This window comes from Apteryx rowi, unplaced genomic scaffold (genome assembly GCF_003343035.1).
Source record: "Apteryx rowi isolate R43461 unplaced genomic scaffold, aptRow1 scaffold_54, whole genome shotgun sequence".
Classification (NCBI taxonomy): domain Eukaryota; kingdom Metazoa; phylum Chordata; class Aves; order Apterygiformes; family Apterygidae; genus Apteryx; species Apteryx rowi.
In genome coordinates this window covers 1,343,680-1,365,858 of record NW_020450805.1, presented here as the reverse complement: position 1 = coordinate 1,365,858, position 22,179 = coordinate 1,343,680, and the positions used below count along the sequence as shown (strand labels likewise).

At 37.9% G+C, this 22,179-nt stretch overlaps 1 protein-coding gene across 1 annotated transcript in view; it reads left to right on the top strand.

Moving 5' to 3' along the window:
- RMDN2 (regulator of microtubule dynamics 2) overlaps positions 1-18,398 on the top strand; it is a 47,916-nt gene extending 29,518 nt beyond the window's left edge. The window contains exons 7-10 of the mRNA XM_026081247.1: positions 5,934-6,032; positions 7,789-7,842; positions 7,933-8,013; positions 18,286-18,398. Coding sequence (XP_025937032.1) covers positions 5,934-6,032; positions 7,789-7,842; positions 7,933-8,013; positions 18,286-18,339 — 288 coding nt within the window. The 3' untranslated portion in view covers positions 18,340-18,398. The remainder of the gene's footprint in view (positions 1-5,933; positions 6,033-7,788; positions 7,843-7,932; positions 8,014-18,285) is intronic.
- The last annotated feature ends 3,781 nt before the right edge of the window (positions 18,399-22,179 follow it).

Genomic DNA, 22,179 nt, shown 5'->3' with positions numbered 1-22,179 from the left:
GTAGAATTTTGCCAGAATTTGTCTCTGACTGCCACTTCTCACCTTCCTCGGTATAAAACTACTTACAGTTTTTCCTGCTGTGAAAAGCAGCAATAACAGAGAGCCAAGTTTCTGACACAGCAGTTGTTCTTCCCGGGCCAGATCCCCACTGGTGCCTTCCAGCAGAGCCCCTGGTGACCTTCCCACCACTTTGCAGCATGGAGGGGTTCGCCTCTGATGCATGACCAGTGACACTCAGATGCCTCCTTGTCTAAAAATCGATTTCTGATATTTTTGATTTCTCTTATTAGAAAGCCGGTAGAGCTGTAAGACAGAGCTAGATTCTTTTCTGACTCACATATCATCTCAGCTTTGTCAGAGAATTACTTCTGGTAACAAAATCAGATAGGCAGAATTTTTCGTAGATCACTTCATAGATGTCATGATGGGCAAAATTTTCCTGTAAGACCTGCTGTGTATAGAAGAACCCACATAAAGCTCCAGTGTAGAGCATGTTTTTTGTTTTGCAGAGGTGATGAGGAAAGAAAAAATAATTTATGCATTTACCAAACGTAATTGAACACTGTTAGAAATGAATAACCATAGAACCCTACTAAATGTCATCTTAATATTCCTTTTTCCAGAGCTGATATGTACTGCTAAATAGTGTTAATGTTTTCCAGGGTAGCTTTAGTGTTGAGGAAAAGATGAATACCATATAATTGTGATTAAGGTACTTTAAAATATTTAGTCAGCAAATTAAAATTGTGATTAGTATGTAAGAAGATATGTTAGCAGTTGCAAGGAAAAACAACTGGAGCAAAAGAGTTTTCATTTAAAATTTCTTAAATGATAGTAGATGAATCTTTTTTTTTTCCCCCTCAACCTTCAATGACAAAAAGCAGACTTTGCCAAGTACATGTCTTTTAGGGAAGGTTTYGTGTGTTTAATATATGCTTATGTTGATGCATGTGATTTAAAATAAATACAGTGTTGTTTGGAGACTTTTAAGTTTCAGCTTCTTCATTTTTGTGAATAGACAGTGAAAACTGCTTTGCTCTTCAAATCATCAGGAAATGTTTGTTGGAAGTGAATTGATCTGTGGTGAATTGTATGTAAGAATTAGAGCTTTCTTTAAAATTCTGTAAGCAAATATCTGGTAATTCTTAATACTTATTTTTTTTTTTTTTAGTGCTTTAATGTTTAGAGTAGCTTTTAAAACTGAGTATGTATCTCGTTAAGATTTATGGCTACCTGCCGTTACAGTACCGGCGCAGAGTAGCTGGCATATACTTGTGAAACTGGATTAGAGCCTCTGGTAAATGCTGGTGTGGTGTTAAAAATGAGATCTCTTGGAATTTACTTTTGCAGGTTACATGCCATGTGTTGGATTCATCCCAGGTGTATCCCAATATAATGGGTTTGGGTTACATCAGGGAACAGATTGTCCCAGTTCCTTTGTCTGTGTGCTCTGCAAGTCTGCTCCCGTTACTGAAAGGGGAACAGCCCAGGGAATTCAAGTTGGATAAATGGCTAAATGCCTGTGCAGACTGTAGCGGTTCCTCAGATGGCAAGAGACGAGAGTGTTTGTGTTGGAAGCCAGTATTTTAAAGCTGCTGTCCAGTTATTTAATCTCTTCCAGAAGTCAAAGCATTGTAAAGTTATTTAATACAATTCACATTAATGTATTGTAATAAAAAAGAAAACACTTTCAGAAGATACTTACATAGGTTGCATTAATATTTTACTGAAGCTGAATCAATGGGATGATTTTCCTTTATGGAAGACAATTGTGTTATGTGTCTTCAGCGAACTATTACCAAAGAAGCACTGGCAAAGGAAATCCTTTAGGGAGGCAGGTCAGTCTTGGCTGAATTTTCAGACCGAATGGGCTAGTTTCCTTGGCACCAACTTCCTGAAGTCTGACAAAGGCTATGAATGGACAGGGTTTGCTTCTCATCAAAACCAAACAGAAGACAAAAACAGACTCCAAGCAGTGGATGTTTTAGTTTTTATCTGAGTTTTGCTGCCACTAATCTACGGAGGAGAAAGGGATGTTAGGGAAACCTTTTTCCCACTTTCAATTTAGACACAAAATATATAGGGGAGAACCACATTTTCTGCCTTAGTCTTCAGTGGAAGGAGAGGTCTGATAGGAGCGTGCCAGGCACTGACTTCATGGTCAGCTGCAATTTAGTCCTGTGGATGTTTTTCTTCCATTTCTGGTATTAATACAGTTTTGGGTAGAATAAGCTGCTGAAAGCTTGCTTTTTTGACAGATCTCTAGGAGAAATCTTAAGAGACGCCTGTCCCTGTTAGCTCTGGATATTGAAGAGTGGTATCCCCTGCTTGCCAGTGGCCAGGCTGTGTTGGTGACCTACTCCCCTCCAGCCCTAGGGAAGTTCAGGAGTATACTGATGTTTTCTTTTTTCTTAGCCACTCTTCTCAAGCGAGCAGGACTAGCTGTCCTCACATACAGCAGCTGGGGAGCAATGTTCCAGCGTTCATTGCAGTGTCCTTGTGAATTTTCAGATTGCTGGGGAGACAGAGGTCAGGGCTTGGGAGATCTTGAAAACCAAAACATGCTAAAGATTGGAAAGTCATCTGTAGAGCAGGGGACAATCTTGTTCTTTCTTTAACGTTTTTTTTTTTTGTTGTGGTAGTTATTACCTGCTGCATTAGTTATTTTGCTTTTTACTTTCTGCTCTCCTATACCAGTCCTGAGACATGCACGTTAAGTGAAATAGCGGTCATGTTGAAGCTGATGATAGTTACAATCTCACTCCATCCAGTCTCTGTGCTTTGTTTTGTATGGGCATCCAGATATGTTTTGCACTATTTGGAATAACTGCAGAAATTAAAATTTCACTATACTAGAGCTTTCTGCACTGGGGTTTTTGTTGCATGTGCTTGCTCACACACAGAGAACACTTAATAAAGTTGGTATAAAAATTTACTGTCAAAAATTGATTTCAAATTAAAGACTCTGCTTGTATGCGTTCAGGGAAAGGATATCATTTCCTGTACATCATTATTGCTTCAGGACACAATTTTATGTTACAAAGCAGCTCTTCTCCCTTTGTCCCCGCTCAGTCATATGAGGGAGGCAGACTGACTCTGGTAGGGGATGGTTAAGCTGTTGGGATGGGATTTATCTCACCTGTCTTTAGCCATCCACAAGATACATGTCAGATCTGAGCTAACTGACAGCACTCCTTTTGTAGTCAAAAGAAAGAAAGAGAAAGAGAGGATAGTTCAGCCCAGGCTAAAGTAGATGAAGCGAGAGGAATTGCCTGATGGAAGAGCTCCTATCTCTCTACTGACTATCCAAGGAACCCAGAAAATCAGTGTAAACTAGGCACTTCATTTGTAAATGGCTAGAGTTTGCTGCAATGAATTCATCAGGCCGTTGGCATGTAAGTCTGAGTATGTAAAGCATTACAGAATTATCTGACTACCTGTGTATTACCCATAAAGTGTAATATTGATTCCAGTGCACATTAATGAAAACTCACTATAGCTGCATTTTGCTTTTAAATGTTGCTTTAGGTTGGTGGCTTTTGTAATATAGAAATAGCTAAGTACGTATAGTGCAAAGCAGCACCCAAGGCAGATGAAATAAGAACTAAAACCTCAGTAAAATAATTCTGATTAAATCTTGTAAGACAATAAAACAACTGCCAGGAAGAACTTTTATTTTAAATAGCTAATTATAACTCTACATAGAAAAACTGCAAGTTTGCTCTGTGTACGTGGGAATTGTATCTATGCAGTGTATATGTAGTGTCAGGTGGTGTCTCAGAGAACAGTGTAAGATACACTCCCTTCACTTTTTTTCATTTCTTCCTTCCCCTGTAAGCTCACTCTATCTTGATGAGATGAACTTGGAGATACAGAAAACCCCTTCCTCTTCCAAAAGAGTAAGGAACACTATAGCAGTAGACCGGCCTGAAGAAAACAATATTTTTGTAAAAAGAAAAATGAATCTAATACCTCTCACAGAATCTGTCCTGGAAAACTAGAGAGTAGCTAGGGAAGTGTGGGGGGAATTACATATATACATATATATATGTGTGTGTGTGTGTATGTATATATATTTTAAAAAGTATCTACCTACAACTTGAAGTTTTAACCTCTGAGCTGCAGATTGTAACGCAGTGTAAAAGCACTTCAGTGCAAAGAGGGGAAGCATCATTTTGTTTTAATGAGTGAGAACTGTGAGATTGGTAAAGAGAGCTTTCCTAAAAATGCTTTGTTGCATTAAAAGAGGCTTCAAGAGCGAGGGATCTGAGAGAGATGATGAAAAAAAGCTTTGGTTTCTTAATATTGTTTATCTCTGGAATATTATTTTTAGTGGTTTTGAGTGAAAGACTTACTGATGACGTTTAACAAACAAGGCGTTGGACCCTGCCAGACAACCAGCAAGGCTTGGCCAGGATGCCTTCTGTCTCCAAGCAGTGTTGCTCTTACTTAGCTAGTTTGTTGATGCCAAATGAGAAAACATGGTTCTGTGCATTTTTCCATTGCATGCTGGCCTGTATTTGCTCTCTTTGCAATGGTATTTTTAAGGCAGTTTGCAACAAGAAATAGGGAGAGCTTGATGTCCACTTAAAAGAGAAACGTTCTGGTTCATGGCTGTAGGTAGCATATGTTATAGTGTGGATGGATTCGCGTATTTTAGCATAATTAACTGTAACCTGCTGGATAATTGCTGGATTCAGCAGGAGAGGGCAGGGAAGGTGGCAACAGCCCTGAAGAGATTGGGAAGCCAGGGAATGAGGCGGGAATAATCAGAAGCTATCCAAAACCATTTAAATTTTTACAGCAGAGGGACAGACTTGAGTTTCAGGCTTAACTCCATTACTGAATCAGAGCTCCCTCTAAAACAGATGGCTGTAAGGGGCTCACGTCTCTCTTCATCTCCTGGTTTGGATGAGCAGCTTTCTTACTTTGCCTGTGTGCATCCCTTCTCTGCGTTGCTCTGCATAGATCAGGCCAGAAATCATGAGGAAAGCACAGAACCTTGCTTAACTCTCTTCTACTCTGTGACAGGAGCCATCAGTGCTGTGGTTCAAACACTTCTGTGAAGGCATAAAGACCTGCCCTTTGTTTGCAGATGTGGTAGCTATTCCGGAGGAGTATCTGGAGGAGGAGGGTTCYTTCACCCGTTTTCCGTATGAACGGGCTTCAGGCTCATGTTGCATTTCTGAACGGCTCCTTCCTTCAGTAGAGGCGTGAGGTGTGTTTCACTGTGTTAGGGGCTGCAACCAAATACCCTGTGGCAGTAACCAGTGCAGTTTCTGTCATGTGTCACTGTATGTAAGGGAAGAAGTCATATATGTTGTGTGGCAATATGACAGTTCCGTAAAGTCCTTTTATAGCAGCCTGTCTTCCTGAGAAGAGAAGAGCTTTTTGGCATGTGTTATTTGTCAGGATTGGAGAGGGAAAAATGAAGCCTGCTTCTTAACAGTTGTTGCGACCAGCTTCTGTATAATAAATGAACTTGTTTTACAAGGGCCAAGAGCACATTTTGACTGTAGCAACAGCTTTTCATAATGCTGAAAAGCATTCAGTAGATGGACTACCACACTGTGCTATCTGTCACTTGAAAACCTTAAAAGATTAAAGCACTATTTCTAGCCTTAGTTTTTTAAAAATGGTACGGTCTTATGATGCTTTAAATGTACTTTAAACTTTGTAGATTGGGATAATCTGTCAATGATGTTAGTTTTTTATAGTGTATTTCTGCCTATGTACTTTTCCCTGTCAATGGACTCTAAAATCCAAAAGGCTGTGCTTTAAGCTGGCCAGTCGACAACATTAAACATTCCTTTGTGCATTCTTTTGCAAAATAAGTTGTATAGGTAGYACAGCAGCACAGGACAATATTTTACACCAAATCTGAGAAACTATCCTAAAAGACTTCTCTTTTTTTCCTCCCATTTATATTGTAGGTAGCTCAGTTGTCTTGGATTGAAAAGAAAGTAGCTGCTGCTCTTTTTGGGACTCCACCAACTTCAACAGTAGAAGAAGCGTTACAGAATTTCCTTAAGGTAGGTCCTAGCCAAGGGTTTTCCTGTGTGGCTATTTACCAGCTGATCTATGTGACTGTTTTCAAGATTTCTGCTCAACAGATTATGTTCAGTAGCTATAAATCCAGGACTCTCCTAAATACCACAGAGCTCTCTAATAAAATAATTTTTTCTTTTCTATTTTAAAATTAGTTTGGAGACAAGTGGCTAATACCTTTCTTCTCTTAATTTTGTTTTACAGAAGTCTTTAATGACTTGCCACATTAATAGTTATTGGATTTAATGTGAGATAGATAATAGATGTAGTTATACATACCACTGAAACAGATTGACCACAGTAGTAACTTTGCAATGACTTTGCCCATTTTTGCAAGGGATTTAACACAGGCAAGGAAAACTTCTGATTTGAAGCTCTTTTATTTGAATTTCAGTAGAAGCTTTTCTTTTTTTTGTGGAGGTGAGGTGGATGCTAAGAAATGACCTTTACAGTGAAGTAGAAAAGAAAGCTCTGTCACATAGGTTCTGGCCATTCTACTTGAATGCACAGTTACAAAAAAACCACCATGTGTATAAAATAAAACTGTCTTTCAGTATCTTTTATGTGAATCATTTCTACTTCTGGCACTGAAAAATAAAAGTTTTTTAACTTGACTAAATTCAAAGTGTAAACTTTCATCATTACAGTTACCTTCAGACAGTTGCTCAAAAGAATTGTACAAAAGCATATTTTTGGCAATATCAGAAGTGTTTATTTTCTATGTTCCTAGTCTATTTAAAAGTGGAATAATCTCTTGAATTTTGGACAACACAGTATATTACAACCTTCCCTGTGTAAGAGATTTTTTTCTTTAAGGTCATGATCCCAAGCTAGTGGAAATCATTTGAAATACTCACCTTAGCTTCGGGGCATTTTGTGGTGGGCTTACAGACCTCAGTGCTGCAAAGTAACTGTAGTTTTAAGTCATCTTCTGCAACAAAATTTAAATTATCTTCTTAAAGACAGTTGTTTGGGCATCCTTTTCAATTGTTTGATAATACACAATTCTAGTGAAAGTAGCACTGTTCTGGTCCAAGAGTTGTAGCTTCTGTAAATTTTGCTGATGTGATTTTTCACTCCCAAAAGCCATTTGTTGATTAAAGCTGCCTCTTGGTTAGTAGATAACTGGTAATGTTTTTACTCATCATTTGAGGTTCTATGTCCTTGGTGTGTTTTAAAAGGAAGATAGTCCTGAACTTTTTGAATTATTTGAGCTTTTCAGAAGATGATGATGTGAAGGGAAAGGTGAACCCAGAGATAGAAGATAAGGGTCTGTGAAAGAAAAATAGTTATAAGGTTAATGAATATAATTTTTAACCATCACCAAAAGTGAGTAACGATTGGTTGCTTGTTTATTTCTTTGATGGGGAAATAACTACTAATAATGCAGAAAAATTAGTGTCTTCCAACTCACTGTATGAGTGAATACATTTTGTTTTCTGTTTAGAATGATCCATTGTCTTTACAAAGCATTTAGAGATAGAGAAGACTGAGGAGTTAGAACATTTTTGTGTTCAATATCAACATCTCATGTGCCTGGTTTGGAGTTTTCTGTTCTTTTCTCTTTTTTTCTTTTTTTTCCTTTTTTTTAACGCTAAATGGATTGTGGTGCACACAGTAGGGATGATTCAGTCTGATGTTTGAGGAAGCTTAGTGCATTACTAAAAATGTTATGCTAACCACATAAGTCTCATCACATAATTTTTATGTCTATTTTGTTTCCTGTTTTTTATTATTTAGGCAGAAGAAATGTGTCCAGGATATTCCAAGTCAAATTATGTGTATTTGGCAAAGGTAATCAACTTCTTTAGAAAATAATGATTTGTAGACTCTGGTATTCTTACAGTGGTCTGGTTAGAAATAAAATGTGTTTTTTCTTCTCAGTGCTATAAAGATCTTGGCCAGAAAAACAATGCACTGAAGTGCTGTGATTCCGCACTGTCAGTTCTCTCAGTTACTAATGAGGTGGGTATTGAGAATGATAACTTGTTCTCTTGTGATTGCTGTCCTGTTTTTAGTACCCATTATTACAGTGTCAATAGTGGCATAATGTTTCACTTTTTCCTCTGAACACAGAACCTTCTTTTTTTCTCCACTGTAGGCTGTCTCATTGCAGTTGTCTGTATCAACAGCTGTAAAAAACTCTTTGGGAAACTGTCAGAGACTTGTCTGTGTGAAAGGCTGTCAGAGATTTGCCTTGTGGATTAAGCTCTTTGTAATTCAACCCATTTCATTAAACTATCTTAAGCACAAGCAGTTGAGTGTGTCACTCTAGCTGTGCTGAAATTTTTCCCTCACACCTACTCTTTCTCAGCTGAAAGTATTCTGAATTGTAGTCCCATAATTACTAGTTCACCTAAAAGCTTATGTTTTGTGATTGTTGTCAAGGCCTCCTGGGCACTGTGGGTTGTTAGCTATAGCAGAACTGGATGAATTGTTCAAGCTCATCATTGTCTTCAGCCACAGTCTAGTCAGAGGCACAGTTCTTCCAGTTCCATCTGCTGGAAGTTAGTTTATTCTTACAGATTATTAAATTATTTTTTTAGATCCTTTAGAGCATTTTTGTGCATTGATGTGAAATTTCTACAGATATTTGAGAAATTTTAAGTGGTTTAACTTCTCAAATGTAACCCAAGTCATGGCAAGAAGACTCACTCTTGCTGTCTGATCTCATGTAGAAGCAAGTTCCATAATTAACAACCTATGACTGAAAACGTCTTACCATCCTAGAGCATCACAAGTTCAAACCTGAGCTTTGTCAGCCTAAGGGACCCCCTTTGAGCATAGCAGATGTGGTAGGGGGAGAGAGAGAGGTGATTCCAGAGAGGAATTGGCCCTATCCCGTTTAATTCTTTGAAGTTAAGGAAAAAGACCATTAAATAGCTCCGTAATTTGATTGACAATAAGTGCAGTGTATGGAGCACTAACATGTTTATGTYAAATGTTCCTGCTCAGAAGAAAGACCACTGCATGCCTCACCAGCAGCTGCTCCTGGGTGGCCTCTATTTTCAGCCCAAGTTAGAGTATGTACCAACCATAAATTAAGCAATCATTGCTTAATTTTATTGTTTCTTTAAATGTGTGTCGATGCAGATATGACTTAATAATCTTTTCACTCTACTTTATTCTTTACTTACTGCTGAAAWGTACCTTCAGTTTGCCCATTTTTACAAAACATATGAAAGACTGCTATCAATTAGCAGTAATTTTGTACCATATTTCTTTGCAAAAAAAGTAGGACCAGTGGTTTAAGGGAAAGAATATGCAACTGAACTGCTTGAGCTCAGCCAGTTCTGTGTATGTCTGGACCGATTATGCTGATGAATTTTTTTGTTTTTCCTGTTATAGGCCAGGTAATATTGCAATGAACTCTGAAGTCAAAAAGTAAGATGTGTAATTAAAAATGCTACCCAATAAAATTGCAAACACATATATCACAGAAACTTCTGGTGGGCATAAGGCTGCTTGTGTATAGTAAACTGGAAGTTGTTCAACATAGTCATAAAGACTCCTCAAAAAATACAGAGATAGCATAGGTTGGGATTCATCTCTGCTAAGATTAGCTGGCCAAAAGTTTGGTGACCAGTCAAAGGTAGTTGTTGAGGCTCCACTCAGCGGAAAAAGATAGATACCTCCAGGTGCCTCATCCTGCCTCTCTCTGTCCACTGATGGTAGACAGAGATGACATGTGAAGACCTTAGATACTTAACTCTCAGGCTGCTACGTTAATGGGAGACAAATCCTGCCTCCAAACTCTAAACATGAGCTGGAGCCCATCTGGGGGTATTTTGTTCCTGGAAACAGGAAAGCCCTGTTTCATTTCTGATATGCCAACAGACCTGAAAAGGCAGGGGGTTGCTGAGATAAGGAAAGGAATTCAGGAGCAATCTGAAGGGTGCATATGTGTATTGTGGCAAGCAGAGTGGTGATGGGATTAAGATTTATACTGGTATGTGAACTGAAAAAGAGCAGCAAGCAGGTCTCAAAAGTCTTTTGTGCATCTGAAGAGGACAAGATGATTTGTCCTCTTCTGCTGTGACTAATTTTATATATATCACAGATTTGTCTGATTTGGCTTGTTTACATGTGACGTGTTTTGAGATAAATTTAGAAAAAGCTCCAGGAAAATATGTTGTTGGGGCAACAGTGTGTAATTCAAAAAAAAAAAAAATCAGCACAAGATAAAGCAAGCACATTAATATTAAATGGATATCTGGAGCATGAACTCTGCTGATGCTAGCAGTTAACTCCAATCCCACCTGAATTAGAATATAGTGGTTGCATTGATTATTGTGTTAGAGAAAGACCATTACTGATTTTTGGGAAGACATGTTGGAACTGCAGTTGTTTAGGATTTGGAATTGGATGTAGRAATAACTTTTAGCTGGGTTAATTTAAGGGAGGGAAGAGGCTGTAATAAGATTGAAGAGACTTTGGGGAGACAACAGAAACAGATGCTGGTAAAATGCCTGACTTGACTACAGCCCTATAGAAGATGGAGTTCACGGACTGAAATAGAAAATGCAGTTCAACAGCAGTCTGAGGATCTCTTTAGTTTGCCACAGCACAGAATCTCAAGGTTGTCAGCAGYGTAGTATGTTGTCACAGTCATGCTAGAAATCTGAGAGTAATCACAGTTTCTCATGTGATTTTTAAAACCTCTCTTTCTTCAGGCAGGGGAATTCCTTTATTGTTTTTAAATGCTGGCTTCTACTGAGAAACATATATATGCATAAAGGCATAAAATCAGCAGTAGACTGAACGCTGGAAAGGTGCCACATTGAGAAAACGTATAGCATTTCATGATACAAATCACCCTGCAGCACAAATATGAAAAATAATAGTAGATAATGGTTTAATTTTTTAGTGTTTCTGAGCATCCAGTTTCCATTGACTTTGGTGGGAACCAGAGGTACTTGGCATCAGTAAAATAACCCATAGCTCATTTTAATCCTCAGGCCAAATTCTCAGCTGGTCTAAGTCAAGGCACTTCTCTGACACTTGTCTAGGATTCATTTCATGTAACATTTCAAATAAAGTGAGATGATTCTTGTCTTGAATGTTGTATCACATCCAGTTACCCCTTTTGTGCGTCTGTTCTACCACTTACAGAATATGTTTTTAATTCAAAGGGGAGAGGGGCTTCCAAACAGAGTTAATTCTTATTAAAGAAAAAAAATCTGATGGCCAGTTTCAACCCATGATAAACCTAAAACAGAATACCAAAGAAATTATCAAGAGAGAAACAATTTATTAAGAAAGATTCCTATAAATCCTAGTATCAGTTTTTTGAAATAGTCAATTTGGCACCTTCTTAACTAAGCAGTATGCACATTTTTTTTCTTTTAAGAGCGAGTACAGGACATTTGATGCAAATTAGACCTGGAGAACAAAACCAATGTTATAGTACTATATTAGAGACCTTTCTCTTCATCCTCTCTACTCTAAACAGAAACCTCTGATGAATCATACAGTCTTTCCTTGGCCGTAAATATTCTCATATTGTAGAGTGGTGCTAAACGGCTAGAGGTTCATGGGACGTTAAATTGTCCCGCTTTTCTCTGGTTGCTGTCCAGGTGGATAACCTCAGGGTCCTGGGAAACATTCACCCCTTCAAAAAAAGAGATCCTAATGTTCAGGGCTGCATGTGAGTTATTGTCAAGTGCATAATAGCTGCTCTGTTTAACTAATAGTCATTGCAATACCCTTTCTGAGACTCTTTACTCATTACTTTGTAATGCACTCAGAGGCTTGATGAGTGTGACTACATAAAGGGCTGTCAAAACCAGATGTGGTGGACTACTGTGATGGAAAAAATGACTTTTTTGAACTTGGGGAGAAAAATATAATTTAAATGTGAAAACATGAGCATTGATCTTGCATRCAACCTCAAGGTTCTTGTCTCTATGACATTGCTTGAAAATGAATCTGAAAAGCAGCAGTTATTTTACAAAAAATGTAGTCTTGGAAGAGCTGAAGACAGTAAAGCAGGAAGAAAGCAAAGCAAATTTATTTGCACTGAGAGTTACAGAAAAGTCTTATTTAGAATGCAGATGAAAACCTCACTTAAGCTGAGAATGTATTTTACAAAATTATTAGTGGTAAAAAAAAATTCTTGACTTAACAAAACACTCCCTCCTCCCCAGTAATTAAAAATGAAGGCAATTCAGAGTTAAAATTAATGAGAGAGCAATATTACAGATCTTACAGAAATTGAGAATTTTGACTTTTACTTCTTATGGCCATAGCATGGCAGGAAGCATACGCTTGGTAAGGACTCTGCCATCAAACTCAGTGACACTTGAAAGGCTAGAAAACCCCATGAGAACACAGAGGTATATGTAATATTAGACAAGAGTAATGGCATGATGTTTGAACAAGAATGCAGCTGCTGAGGAGAAATCATGCCCGTAAGAGTTTCTTATATTTTCTTACCTCACCGTAATTGACATTCCAAGTCACTGATTTACTTTTTGAATATTGTGTGTAAGGAAAAGGGTGGGAGTTAAAAAGGGATGGAAGAGGGGGCAGAATATAAAACTCAGCACCTGTCAGTTGCTTTTGTCAAAACAGGCCATTTAGATATCTCTAACTTTACAAAGGAGATCTTCCAAGATATGTCTTCTCCAATCTAAAGGCTGGTCTTATGTAGCAGACCTTGCTGTGATATTTCCAGTAGATCTCATTTGAAGCTGATGTGGTAATCTGTGTTTTGAAGTAAGATTTTGAGAGGAGGAAAAGTAATGTAATTTTGTTTTTAAAGTGAAGSGGAACAAATTATAACTTGTTTGTGAAGAAACTACCCATCAAAACTATATGGATAATTTGAGTTAACCTTATACAAAAATGTTTTTGTTTTCTCATCAAACAGAACATTTTCTTTTCCCTGCATCTTCCCTTTTTTCCCCTATTCAAAAATGTATCAATTACAGATGCTACTCAAAACAAAATGTTATTGTTTTCAGAGGATATTCTTTCCTTTAGATTTGATGTACATTTGTTCTCAAAATGCCAAACAAAAATCCATAATGTTTCAATTACAAAATAATGAAATTATTCAGATTGGTACTCCTTTTTAAATTCTAGGCTATTGCTTTCCTAGTAATACTGTTTGTGAAGTTCAACAAGAATTTCCTAATAGCTATCACCAACCCTAGATGAAAGTATCTTTTGAATATACTGCTTGTCAAAAGATTGTTTGCTGCTTACGAAAAAAACCCAAATCCTTAATAACTCTTGCTTTAGTTAGTGATTCTGTTTACACAGAATATGAGTTCTTGAAGCTTAGGGAATGGACCTTCCAAAAACTCATATTAAAGGGATCAGCTTTCAAACTGTAAAATGCTGCTAAAATGAGACATTTGTAAAAGAACTGCTAAAAGAATTTGAGAGCTCCTATTCTTTACGTTATTTAGCTCTTCACAGAAAACAATCTATTTTTCTCTCTCTTACTGATCACACTGCTTTACAGTCTGCATATTTTTGAAGTTCTTGCCAAAAGGTTTGCTTACGTTGTTTGCTCACTCTTTTTCCCCTCCAAAAAAAGTTTTCAAAAAATGATGAAGATTTTGGTTGTTTGGTGGTATAGTAATTTCATTCATATGAATAAAATCTATACTGTTAAATACTGAGCTTAATATATTTATGATGAAATGGACTAGTTTATTACAGAATATTTCTGGTAACATCCTGTCAAAGGTGGCACAATTTCAGCATAGCTGTCAGCGCGGTAAGACATATCTCCTCCTCTGGCATGCTGAGGATGGGGGGAAAGCAGGAGAGGTATTCACRGAGGTGGCAGTGCATTTCAGAATGAAGAGGTTTGCAGTTGGTTTCGTTTTTTTTTTTTAAGGGCAGCTGAGGGAAATCTAGCTTCCGGGAGTTTGAGATACATCACCTCAGAGGCAATATGCAGGGTGAAGGTGAGCCTGAGCAGGCATCTTTCTGAAGAGGCTGTAACCGGGCATGAACTTGTACAAGCCCGTTCAGCGGCAACCGGGCAGAAGGAGGGGCTGTAGCTCCCGCAGCGGTGGGAGCCGCATCTGCAGAGGAAGGGGGAATGCCTCCAACACCAACAGCTCCCTAGCGTGTGCGATGATAAAAGGAAACCAGATTGTCCGTGAGACTCCGTGTTTTAGGTTAGAAAAATATCTGCTGGTATATAAAAATTTGACACAACTATTAATCATTATAAATTGAATTCAGTTATTTTGTAACTTTTCAACAGCAATCCTAAAACTAGTTGAAGTATCAATTCACAGTTGTTTTGATAGGAAATGGTATGTTTCCCATTATTTGAAGTATAATCAGAACATGTTGAATTATTGTCAATTCCATATTTTAGAGCTTTGTTTGCCTTGATCCTAAAGGCCTAGAGAAGTCATCTTTCATCCTCACAGGAAGATACTGAAAATATGAAAGAATATAAAAAGCCCTAACTTGTGACATGCAGCAGTCATACAGAAAGTTGCAAGTGGATGATTGCAATGGTTTACTGAAATGAGGGGAAAAACAGTATTATGCAACTGAATGTAAATTAACGCCTACTGCAATCACACCATGTGTGAAAAGTTGTCGCAAAATTGAGAATGGATAGCATATAGCTTTCTATAATTATATTGTCTACAAATGCTGTTACTCCTTGTGCATGCCTGGGTGCCTCTTCTGTTATAGTCCGGGGTTTCTCCTGTAGCGGTGAAGGAGCGATACAGCTGTACCCAAAAGCCGGGCTGGCTCTCAGCACCTCGCTGCTGTTCCTGAGCAGCAGAGCACAGCCCTGGACCACCCTCGCAGTGCAGCTCACTGAATATACCATGCAGCCCCGCTGCCTGCGCTGCCGTCATACAGGATGCATGTCAGCTTGGAATTTGGCACTGGCTGCACACAAGTATGTTATACTTGGCGGCTGTAGCCGTTTTGGCTGCAGTCATGGGGGTGTATCARTTCTCTGTTGACAGTTGGGAATTTGTCAACAAGTGCACACATATGCGATGCCTGGGTTGAGTGTGTTTAATGCATAAGGAAGCAATTAACTGAGATGGAAGGTAAAATCATTATCTTTTTGTCTCAGTTTTAATTGCCATATATTTTTTACATGTACATTTATATGACTATATGCCTCTGTGTGTGTATGTATGTATAAATAAAATTTATTAGCAGAAATTAACTGTAAAAATGTGGACTGCATCCAGTTAAGCCAGCATTCCCTTCTTCCCACTAACTCTCTCTTCCGTCTTGCTCTTGTTCTCAACTCCCTCTCTTCCCTTGTTCAGTCCCTGGCCTCCCTGGTCTTTCTTTCCTGTGCATATCCCCTGTGAATGATGAAATAAAAAAGAAAAGCAACTAAATAGGAAGAGGGAGAAATACAGTCACTGACCCTGTAATTCTGAATGCCCTTTGTGTGACACTTTGCAGAACATTTTGAACTCATATTCAACTCTGAACATGATATGAGAAGTGTTTAATAAATGTAAGCCTTGACAGTAGAAAGTCAAGGTTGAAAATGGTTGGGTATTCAGTGAGAGCTAAACTCAGCCTCAGGGTGAGCAACTGGGACTATGGCAAATGTATTGCATTGTTCATCTGACTTGCACATCATCCTCCCCCTGCCCCACTCTAGAGGGACATTAAAGCCTGCCAATTGTTAAAAAAAAAAAAAAAAAAGCCAACCGCAGTGTTTGTTTCTAGAAAGCCAGAGACCCAGAAATCAATGAGGAAGAATTGTCCAGATACAGGACTCAGCTTTGTGTTCCCATTAACAGTCAAAGTTTGGGCAGTAATGAAGTTTTCATCCTTCAGACTGGAGAATGGCACAGTTAACAATGTTGTGGGCTTCTCTCTTAGCATGACACAACTCTCAGGAAGGACACTATCTGAGGGAGATGTAATAGTTCCCTTCCCAGACCATTCTCAGCTTTTCTTTTAATTTTTACTGATTTTTTTAAAATGTTTTTGCCAGCTGCATTTTATTATTGAATGGAAGCTGCTAGCTCAATTAACACAGCCCATTAAATTCACAATAATTCACAACAATAATTCCTGCCTTTATTGATACAGTCTTATTTAAAACTGGCAACCCAGAGGTAGAAAACTCTGCGTGATGTTTCCAGTTTCTCCTTTAACTAGTTCTTAGAACAATCATGTTTTTGTTTCATTCTTTTTCCTAAACCCAGAGGAAGATTCAGGAAAGATTGCCCAGTGGTTTTGGGACTTTGCAGCTCCCTAAAGTTCATTGCCCAGTATTGTTTGCTTCTAAGGAAAAAGATAATTGTACAGAACTGTTTGGAGATATGTTTTTATGTTTTTAAAAAGCTATATTGTGCAAAGTGAGTAAAGAATTCTGTGAACCCATAAAACCCATAAAACCCATAAAATGCTGACCGCAGTTCATTGAGGTATGACAAAACCTGCATCTTTATTATTTTTGGCTCAGAAATGTGTGAAAAGAGTAGGACCAGATAGAACCAGATAAAACCTTTTTCATTTTCTTAATAGCATGGGACAATATCTCGCCAGTTACTTTTATGTTTAATGGAATTTAGAAATCATTTTCATAGACAGCAGTCGGTACAGAAAAAAAACATATTTTCCCTGAATTAATCAACATATTGATGCAAAGTTTGTGGGTTTTCCAGTTTTTATTGAAAGGCATGGGCTGGTGCTCCAAGCAGCCCACAGTGACATGGAATTTAAGGGGTGCTGAATTCAGTGTGACATTTCCTTCTGTTAGAGTGTTTTGGCAAGAGCTTACTAGCTTTACAATGTGTGCCTTTTAAAGGCCTCTGATAAATGATTAGGCAGATAGTTTAGCCTATTGTTGCCAGTGGGAGCAAGGCAGTGACTCCAAGAGAAGTGTCCAGCTAATGTATTAATGCCTCAATGCAGAGCAATAGTATAATGTAGTTTGACGTATCTGGCATATGGTTTCTCTCATCTCAGTATTCTACTCTGTTCCTCCATGACATTATAGACAACTAACCAAAATAAAGAGAAGCAGGAATTTCTTCACTCCTAAAATGTATTTTAAAATGTCCTGCATTTTGTTCCAGCTCTGTGGTTGATTAGATAATGAAGTGATCCTGAAATTCAGTGGTTACTTCACTGTCTGTCTGTAGTATTTTCTTTAAGAATTGCCTGTTATTTTATCTGGGAAAGAAACACTGATCTCTGTCAATAGAAATACTTGCACAAAATTTGTCATGTGAATATGCCTTTGTACCATTAAGTACATGTGCGTGCAAGTACTGGTTGTTTGGATCCTTACCAGTCTGCAGGTACAAGGTGCCGACTTTTTAGAAATGTTGTTTTAAGCTAAGGTCCATTTTGCAGGCTAGAAGTTTTGCAGCAGCAAGTAAAGTGAGTGGATTATATCCAGGAGACATTACAAAAATAAGTACAAAAGTAGAATTTTTGTACTGCTGTTACATGCTCATACACACATACCCATTTCCTAATGGTTTATATGGAATAGCTAAGATGTATGTCGTTGGATACCACTGGAAGAGGTCTACGGGCTAGGTTTTGTTTTGAGGAACAGCTCTGTGCAAACTGTGCACTTACACATCAGCCTAAAAGGAGTCTTTCCTGTCTCCCTTAGGTGTTATGGTATAGTATTGGCTCTGACCACAGCAGATTGCTTGCCTCTTGCTCCCCCACTCTGCTGTGAGCCCGGTAGCGTAGGCAGAGCCCACGTACTCCAGTATGGAAGATACCAAGGATGTAGTCTTTCCATAGTGGGATATTATAGGTAGGTCTGGCTGTATGCACTGAAAACACAGTCTCATCTGTGTCATTAATTACATTTCACAATGTTTTGTTGTTAACTGGATAATAAATTATTAGGAAACATCACAGAAACATCCATAGAAAAACTGCACACAAATGGGTTGCGAGCTTATGTAAAATATAAGGCAAGGCAGAACTTTATGCGAAGTACACCAATAAAAGTTACGGCCTAAGCCGAAAGGCTTACTGCTCTGCTTAGAATGCTATTTGTGACTAACATTTTAAGTGCTTTAACAGAGCTGTATAAGGAGGGCTGCCATCTGGCTCTTGTTTTCACTTCATACTTTATTTTTGCGATCGCTGATAAATGAACTTACTATGCAGTCTTGTACATTGTGTGGCTATTACAGTTGTATGTTATGTCTGTTGTTAGTGAAGAAATGTGGACAGGCACGTATTAGGCAAATCAAGGGATTTATCCTAAGTTTATGTATGATGGTCTGTCTCTTTCAGGATAAAGAGGCCCAGAAAGACTTAGAGGCTTTACTTCTCACACTGAAGCTGTGATACTATGCACTTTTAACTCTTCGTGCTGTGATAAAGTTGCAGAATCAAAATGGGAATCTGTAATCACTGGGGACTGCAGGTAAATTCCAGCTAGGCCGGTGGGAAACCTGTCATTGATTTCAGCGAGTTTGGATCATGGCCTTTAAGTACCTGGCAATTATGATATGAAAATGATGCATTAATTTCTTTGAATATTTATAATTCTTGTATTTAAGTTTAATTTTAGATTGTTGACACTGTGAGTTCGATTCTCTGAACATGAAGTCCACTGCTGGCAATGGACATACTGGGAGTTAGAGTGCAAATTGCATAAATCTTACTATTTGAAAGATTAACCAACTTAAATGCAATGCCAGCACAGAACTGCATGTAGCAAAAACAAAAAATATATACTTTTTATTTCTAGAGTAAATTATATTTGTATCAACTGATCTGCACAGATGTATGGAAAGGGAAATCATGAATGTTTTGTTTACACATTTACTCTTAAAAAATTAGAATCTTGTTGAAGTTAAAGAACAAGCTGTTGCCTCCACAAAGCTCTTTTTACTTTAAATCTCCTGTTTGTTTTACATGGAAATATGAAAACTTTATAAATTAAATACTGAAGTTATATTTTATGTTATTTGTAACCTCAACAAGTAAAATATTAAAAATAAGACCAATGATATTAAGTGTTTTGGACAAGTCTGTTATAGTTGTGATTTTTAATGGATTTTCTATGAGACCTCCATGAAGTTTGTGAATCCTAGCTATTTCACTTTGAACAATTGCCTACTGTGGTGGTGTTATTGTGTCTTCTGAGGACTTTCTCCAGCATGTGACTATCTTTAACCTTTTATATCTTCTGTATAACATAACCTGACATAAAAATAGAATAATTAAAGACCTACTACTTCTGTCTGAGGGTATAGGGCAGCAATGTTTTCAATAAAACATAATAGGCAGGGAGAGAATTTTGTTCACTAATGTACTGATCCAGAATTCACCAAAGTCTGTAGAAAAACAAAGGCCAGTTTTCATTGACTTTTAAATCAGGGTCTTTATCTAGATGTAGAGAGTGTGTCCGGAAGTAAGCATTCCTGTTAGAGGAAATGAAGCAAATAAAGTTGGATAAGTACAGCTGCACACTCCTTCTGCTAGTTTGATGTGTAAGATAATGTGGACCAATTTATGACGAAGACATGGAGGACTCTTGTATTGAACTAATGACTGGGCCTTTAATTTAGGACCAAGGGGGGCAGTGACATAAGCTTACAGGCAAGTAGGAACTACAGTGACCTGAACGAAGATCTAAAAGTTGGGCGCATATGAAGGAATGTGTATGCGTATGACTGAAACATCTCATAGTCAGTAAGAGTGAGCTCTGACAACAGAAGGCAGTAGGTGCAGAAGACTTGAAGAAGACAAATGTATAGAGTTATATTTGAATTCAGCCTAAATTCATGACTGCTCATGAAGTATAGGGATTTATCAAGCTTTTCATGAAGAAAGAGCTCTCTGTTTTCCAAACGTTTTTTAAAAACATGCTTTTAGAAATGCTAGCATGGGATATTTCTGACCAAAATCTGAAAGTTCAGAACATCGGTTCTGAATTTCCGCTGTCATCTTCATGTCTTTCATTCTACTGAAGATCTCCACAAATTGCAATAAGCATTTTAATTGTTTTCACTGTTCTTTCTGAGGGAAGATATTTTGTATACCCATATTTCAATCCCGGAGTTCTCCTTTTCCACACAAATTTCAAGGAAAAGAAGAAATATATCAAATAAATCATATCAAATAATTCCTTCTGTGAAAGAATAACTGGCTTGTGAACAGAGGAGAAGCTGCAAAGGTGACGTCTTGATTTTGGTAAGGGGCTTTTGATAAAGGCTGCTTTTGGACATTGTTGTAGCCAAAGTAGGGAAGCATAGTCTAAATGGATCTACCACAGTGACTTGTGCTGTTAGGTTTATTAGTAATTCACTGTCACCTAGGAGGATGTAACAGGTAGGGTTCTACCTAGATCTGTTTGACGCTATTTGGTATACTTTATTAATTATCTTGGATTATGCAATAGTTACTTCATTTACAAGCAATAAGTACTGATAAAGGTTGAAAGTGCATTGGATTAATAGATTAGAACTAAAAAATTATTTAAATTAATTGGAGAAATTGTGAGGTAAGTAGAACTCATTTCATTAAGGGCAAATTAGTAAGTATTTCATACAAGTAATAACAGATAGAGGATGGAGGATAACATGGTAGTTTTGGTAATTCTGTGTAAAAGGACCTGGAGATTCCAGTGAATGGCAAGGTAACCATGGGTCAATAAAGTCGTGTTTTTGTGAAAAAAAAAACAAATTACATACTAGAGTGAATAAATAAGAGTTCCCATGAAATGCACATGGAATAACGTTTTACTCTAATTAGGCCTAATAAGCTCTAATTAGGTCTGAGCTGGAATACTATATCCAGTTCTGGGCACCACACTTCAAGAAGGCTGGCGGCTATTTGGAAAGAGTCCAGTGGAGAGAGACAAGAAAGATGAGAGTAAAAAATGAAAGAATTTGGTTTGTTTAGTCTGCAGGAGTGAAGACCAAAGGAATATTCACATTTGTAAAAAGTTACTGCAGAGAGGATAGTAAAAAAAAAACCCGAAAACCCTGTTCTCCAAATTCCCTGTTCATAAGACAAGAAGTAGTTGGCTACCTTTAGATTAGACATTAGGGGAAAAAAATCCTGATGGTGACTTTGCAAAGCCCTGCAATACATTTCCTGAGAACATTATAAAATCATTTACTCAAGTTTTTAAGAAAAAGTTAAACAAAGATGACTTTAAACATTGTCGATGTTTAAGGCACAGCTCATCCTCTGGCAGGGGTGGACTAGATGACTTCTTAAGATCTCTTCTGGCCTTGCTGTCTCTGGGGAGTACAGGCTCCTGTGAGCCACGGGCACTCCTCGTCGTCGTCGTCGTCGTCGTCGTCCTCCTCCTCCTCCTCCTCCTCCTCCTCAGTTTCCACAGTCAGTGGGATTGTATCTGCACTCACTGGCTCTGGACTGGGGCCCAGCCTACCTAATGAGATTTTACTGTGAAACATTTACCATCATGTCTCAAGACTTGAGTTTAAAGGTGCACATTATGGCTGCCATCAACAGTTTTATTTGGTTTATTGCACCTGTGGTTTTAATCCACATATGCTTCTTACGGAAATTCTCATTTTATGAAATGAAATTACTGATCTTCTTTCTTCACAGTTTTATGAACTAAAGCTATTCTGCTGTTTTAATTTTTGCTCATTACTATTCTATGTGTAGAATCTCAAAATAACATCTGGGAAATAAAAGGCTAGTTTTAATCATTTGTTCCAAGTTGTCTTTCATAGTTTGCAAAAATATCCCTCCAACAGGTAAGAAACTGTTGTTTTCTACAGGTAAAATATTTTGTGCCTGTTTTTATTTTTTTACTGGTAACTGTACATGAGTGGTCTCAACTCTTTGTGTTTTCTGGTTTGTTAATCTGATTGCTTTTAAAACTGAAGCGTTTTCCCCAATTTGTTCTCTAATTGATCCTGGAGTAAAGCTTTTACATTTAGTTTCAGCCCCAGGCTCTCTGTTCTCTATGACCTATCAGCTGGAGAAGCAGCAAGCATAGTTCCAGAGGGCCATATGTTTTCCTTTTTGTTTAAAATATTCATAAGCAGACGTTCACTTCCGTAGTTTTGTCTCCTTGAAGGAGCTAAAAGTTGACTGCATTAACCCCCCGAGGGCTTATAAGCGGTATGGAAGAGCTAGGGCTCAAGCTGAATGAAGCCGTGGTGTCTTGGCAGTGTTGCCCATGGTCTCCTTCAGCTC